This window comes from Bidens hawaiensis, unplaced genomic scaffold (assembly GCF_021521415.1).
Source record: "Bidens hawaiensis isolate Kalapana, Puna unplaced genomic scaffold, B.hawaiensis_p1.1 tig00051994_1, whole genome shotgun sequence".
NCBI classification, from domain to species: domain Eukaryota; kingdom Viridiplantae; phylum Streptophyta; class Magnoliopsida; order Asterales; family Asteraceae; genus Bidens; species Bidens hawaiensis.
The window spans coordinates 13,160-18,574 of record NW_027499318.1 but is presented as its reverse complement, the minus strand read 5'-3'; the positions used below and the strand labels follow the sequence as shown (position 1 = coordinate 18,574).

General features: G+C 40.6%; 1 protein-coding gene and 1 pseudogene across 1 annotated transcript; both read left to right on the top strand.

Moving 5' to 3' along the window:
• The first annotated feature begins 484 nt into the window (after positions 1–484).
• Positions 485–1,183, top strand: LOC143599333 (uncharacterized). Its single transcript, XM_077077314.1, has one exon. It carries the CDS (start codon positions 485–487, stop codon positions 1,181–1,183), a length of 699 nt encoding a protein of 232 aa, XP_076933429.1.
• Positions 1,184–3,818: 2,635 nt separating this feature from the next.
• Positions 3,819–4,556, top strand: LOC143599331 (secreted RxLR effector protein 161 pseudogene; annotated as a pseudogene).
• Positions 4,557–5,415: the final 859 nt, after the last annotated feature.

Here is a 5,415-nt window from a genome sequence, read left to right as displayed (position 1 = left end):
TTTGACTCCACTATGCCCAACGAATATGCTTTGAATTATTCCAACAGCTAATACCCTGGTATGTGTTCTCCGTTTCCGTACTACCAGTTGCACGCGCATTTTCTTCCAGATCTCGGTCACTCAGAACAGTGTTGACAACATATAATGTAAGTATGTAACCAATACTGTTAAAATATACAACACTTGGGGAACAAGAAAAATGGTTGGCAGAATGCTACAAAGAAGGAAGATAATATTAGTTAATAATATTAGTTTGAGTTTGAATATGTTTTAGTATTTGTGTTGGAGTCAAATTAGGAACCGTAGAGTGCAAGTTTTGTTTGGCTATAAAAGCCACTTTAGTTTAGTTATTTTATTGTATTGTTTATTTTTGAGTTAATAAACCAGAAAAGAGTCGTACACAAGTTGTGTACAAAATTCTCGGTGTTCATAGTTGCTTGATTCAACACTTGAAAACGTAACAAGTGGTATCAAGAGCCAACCCATGGCCGATTTCCAAGCGGGAGGAGGCGTGAAGAAACTCAACAACCAGAACTACAAAACATGGTCGACTTGCATCCAATCGTATTTGCAAGGTCAAGACTTGTGGGAGGTTGTAAACGGAGGAGACACGACACTACCAAGAATCGACACCAATGGGGCGATAAATAATTGGAGAATCAAGGTGGGGAAATCGTTGTTCGTCTTGAAGACAACAGTTGAAGAAGAGATTCTTGAACACATACGAGAGGCAGAAACGCCTAAAGCGGCATGGGACATACTAGTCGCGTTGTTCTCTAAACGGAATGATGCGAAGCTACAATTGCTAGAAAACGAGTTGCTCTCTATAGCTCAACGGGATATAACTATTCCCCAGTACTTCCACAAAGTGAAAAGTTTGTGCCGAGAGATCGGGGAATTAGATCCACAAGGAGCGATTGGCGAATCAAGAATGAAGAGAATTATCGTTCACGGTCTAAAGTCGGAATACCATAGCTTTGTCGCGGCGTTGCAAGGATGGCAAACTCAACCGACCCTCAATGAGTTTGGAAACCTACTTGCAAGCCAAGAAGCTCTTGTAAAACAGATGAGTGGCGCAACCGTGAAGACCGAAGAAGAAGCCATGTATGCCGAGAAAAGGAAAGGCAAAGGCCACTACAAACCGAAAGGAGGGTACTCGAAAAAATATGAGAACCCAAGGTGACACGAAGCTGAAAGAAAGCCAAAGGAAGGGTTCAAACCGGATCAACGAGGAGAAAAGAAAGGTAAGTATGTTAAAGGATTTCCTTGGAGATGTCATAACTGTGGTATAAAAGGCCATATGACAAAAGATTGTAAGCAACCAAGAGATGAAGGAAACACAGCAACAGTCCAAGAAGAACAACCATGGGATGTTGAGGCAAACGTTGCACAAATGCTTGACCCGATAGCGTTAACAGCAACAACCGAGGCATGTTCGAACCAACTAAACGAGTGGATAGTTGACTCCGGATGCTCTAATCACATGACCGGAGAGAAAGGTAAGCTTCACAATCCATCAAAGTACAAAGGGAATCGGGTAGTCGTGATCGCCGATAACTCCTGGCATTCGATAACACATGTGGGGGATGTGAGATTTCCGATTGACAAGGAGAAGAGGGTGTTCATGCTAAACGATGTATATCATGTACCCGGCATGAAGAAAAACTTATTCTCTGTGCCACAAGTAACAGCCTCGGGTAAGTACGTTCTCTTCAGGCCAAATGACGTGAAGATTTATGACAAGTTTGAAACCACCTCAATACCAATCTTACAAGGAAAGAAGAACGAAACCGTATATGTGTTATCAGCTGAAGAAGCCTACGTTGAGAAGACAAAACAGAACCATACTGCAGACTTATGGCACGCGCGATTAAGTCACGTCGGTTATAATAGGCTTGAAGTGATGATGAAAAAGAAGCTGGTCCTCGGTTTACCGCAAGTATAAGTAAACAAGGAGGTTGTATGTGCCGGTTGTCAATATGGCAAGGCGCGCCGACAACCGTTCGAGAGCTCAAAATTTAAAGCCAAAGAACCTCTTGAGTTGGTCCACTTCGACGTCTTCGGACCAGTAAAACAAGCCTCAATGAAAGGTATGCGGTTCATGGTGACTTTCATAGACGATTATTTGCGTTATCTATGGGTCGATTTCATGAAAGAGAAATCAGAGGTGTTCGAAAAATTCAAAATTTTCAAAAACGAAGCTGAGAAAACAATAGGTCGAGTGATACAATGCCTCCGATCAGACAACGGTGGGGAATATATGGCCACCGAGTTTAGTAATATCTAAAAGCTCATAAGATACGTAGGCAGCTTACGTGTTCTAATACACCGGAGCAAAACGGGGTTTCCGAGAGGAAGAATAGGCACCTTGGCGAAACATGTAGAAGTATGGTGCGTGTGAAAAACGTCCCGGGCCGTTTTTGGGCTGAAGCAATGAGAACTGCTGCGTATGTAATTATTTGGCTGCCACCTCAGGAACAAGACTATGAATCACCATGTGAAAAGTTGTTTAGGATTAAACCAAACACAAGCCATTTGCCGGTATTCGGGTGCGTATGTTATGTGTTTATTCCAAACCACCTTAGACATAAGATGGAGAAGAAAGCCATTCGTTGCATCTTTGTTGGGTATGACCCAGAGAGAAAAGGATGGAGATGTTGCGATCCGAACACAAATAAGTGTTACGTATTCCGCCATGTTTTATTCGATGAAAACTCTTCGTGGTGGTCTACTAATCAAGAAGCTTTGCCTGATTCCGATCATTTAAAGGAATCCGTGAAGTCGTCTAATGTGATATTGAATTTAGACGAGAACGAGACAATAGTTGTAGAAGACGATAATGAAGATCAAGGGAATGATGAGCGACAACAACCATGGCAAACTAGCGTATACATTCAACCAACAGAAAATACAAGTACATGTGAAGAAACGGATCTGAGGAGATCGACTAGATCAAAAAGACCGAATCCTAAGTATGTTGCATACCTGGCAGAGGTTGAAGATGACGAATGTGAACCAGAATGCTACGACCAAGCTCGTATAAAAGTCGAGTGGATTACAGCTATGAATGAAGAAGTAACAGCCTTGACAAATAATGAAACATGGGAATTAGTTCCCAAACCGAAGGACGTTAAACCGGTTTCTTGTAAATGGGTTTACAAAATCAAACGGAAAGCCGACGGGTCTATCGATAGGTACAAAGCACGGCTAGTAGCTCGTGGGTTTTCACAACAACACGGCATAGATTATGAGGACACGTTTAGTCCCGTGGCGAAACTTACTACAGTGCGTGTTGTACTAGCAGTTGCAGCAAGTAAAGGTTGGAGATTATTGCAAATGGATGTTAGTAATGCGTTCCTTTACGGTGATCTAGATCATGTCATTCAAATGGAACAACCGAAAGGTTTCGAAAGTGTGACACGTCCCGATTACGTTTGTAAACTACGGAAGGAGTTGTACGGTTTGAAGCAATCACCACGAGCGTGGTTTGGTAAAATAAGCGAGTTTCTACAACATAATGGGTTTACCATGACAACCGCGGATGCTAGTTTATTTGTGAAAGCAATCGGTACCAAGGTGGTTGTGTACTCGTATACCTTGACGACTTAATAATTACCGGAGATATTGAAGAGGCTATAGCCCAACTCAAGGAGAAACTGTGTGTACGCTTTCATATGAAAGACCTTGGAAAGCTCAGTCACTTTCTTGGTCTTGAACTAAAAGAAGAGCATGATAGTATAGTTTTATGTCAACATCGGTATTCGGTGGACTTACTATCACGGTTTGGTATGTTGGAGTGCAAGCCAGCGCCAACACCAATGGATACTACTGTCAAGCTTTGTGTGGACAAAGGAAAGGAGCTAGAAGATGCTATGATGTACCGAAAGATTGTAGGTAGTCTTATCTACCTTACACTAACACGACCCGATATTGCGTTTGCGGTGGGAGTATTGAGCAGATACATGCAAGGGCCAAGAAAACCACATCTAGATGCAGCTAGAAGAGTTCTTCGATACGTGAAAACAACTTTAGATTATGGAGTTAAGTTTAAGAAAAATTCGAAACTTGAGTTGGTGGGGTTTTGTTATGCCGATTACGCGGGTGATTTGGATACCCGGAGATCAACTACCGGGTTCGTATTCATGTTGGGGCAAAGTACTATATCATGGTGTAGCAAACGACAACCGACGGTGTCGTTGTCGACGACCGAGGCTGAGTATAGAGTTGCGGCTATAGCAGCTCAAGAGGTGAGTTGGTTGCGTCTTTGTTTGGAAGAAATGAAGCAAGACTTTGGCAGTAATATAACCTTGTTTTGTGACAACTTGTCATCAATAAAGTTGGCCGAAAATCCCGCGTTCCATGCTCGTTCTAAACACATCGAGGTCCAGTATCATTTTATTAGAGAAAAGGTATTAAAGGGGGAGATTGAGTTAAAGTATATTGATACAAAAAGTCAGGTGGCGGACGCGTTTACTAAAAGTCTACCGGGACCAAAGTTGATCGGGTTTTGCAGGAGTATGAACATGAAAGGAGCAAGTGTTGAGAGAGAGTGTTAAAATATACAACACTTGGGGAACAAGAAAAATGGTTGGCAGAATGCTACAAAGAAGGAATATAATATTAGTTAATAATATTAGTTTGAGTTTGAATATGTTTTAGTATTTGTGTTGGAGTCAAATTAGGAACCATAGAGTGCAATTTTTGTTTGGCTATAAAAGCCACTTTAGTTTAGTTATTTTATTGTATTGTTTATTTTTGAGTTAATAAACCAGAAAAGAGTCGTACACAAGTTGTGTACAAAATTCTCGGTGTTCATAGTTGCTTGATTCAACACTTGAAAATGTAACAAATACATGTGATGTTTTAATAGTATCCATAAATACCTCAGCATCTTTCTCACACCCTGACCAAAGGCGGCGGAACATGCCGAGGTGTAACGATTGCCCATAAGCGCATGACACTATTTAAAGCGACAATATTTAACAAACTCATTTCATTTCACAACATCGAAAATGTCACATAACCAAATATTCATAAGTCAAATACAACAAAATATAGCAAAATATAGCAAATCAAATATTGTACATTTTTGCTAATATCCTAACTGTATTTGTGTCATTTTCTTCACCGAACTCCATAATCAACCAAGATGCAAACTTGTAACATTTCATAAAATAAAGTTGTCAACACAAAGGTTGGTGATCAATTCATAAGTTTGAACAATAGATATATAGTATGAAAAACCACAAAACTAGTATACAAAACCATAAATAATAGCTATAAACTTGGATAAATTGACAATCGCTAATAGAATTACGTTAGCGCCACCTAGCTACAAGGGATTGCCAAGTAGTCTAGGATTTAATAGAATATCGTTAATTGCATTACGTTAACGACACCTTGCTACAAGGGGAT

What these genes read in the sequence shown, in the direction of transcription:
- LOC143599333 (XM_077077314.1), top strand. Translation starts at nt 485, where the DNA reads ATGGCCGATTTCCAAGCGGGAGGAGGCGTGAAGAAACTCAACAACCAG.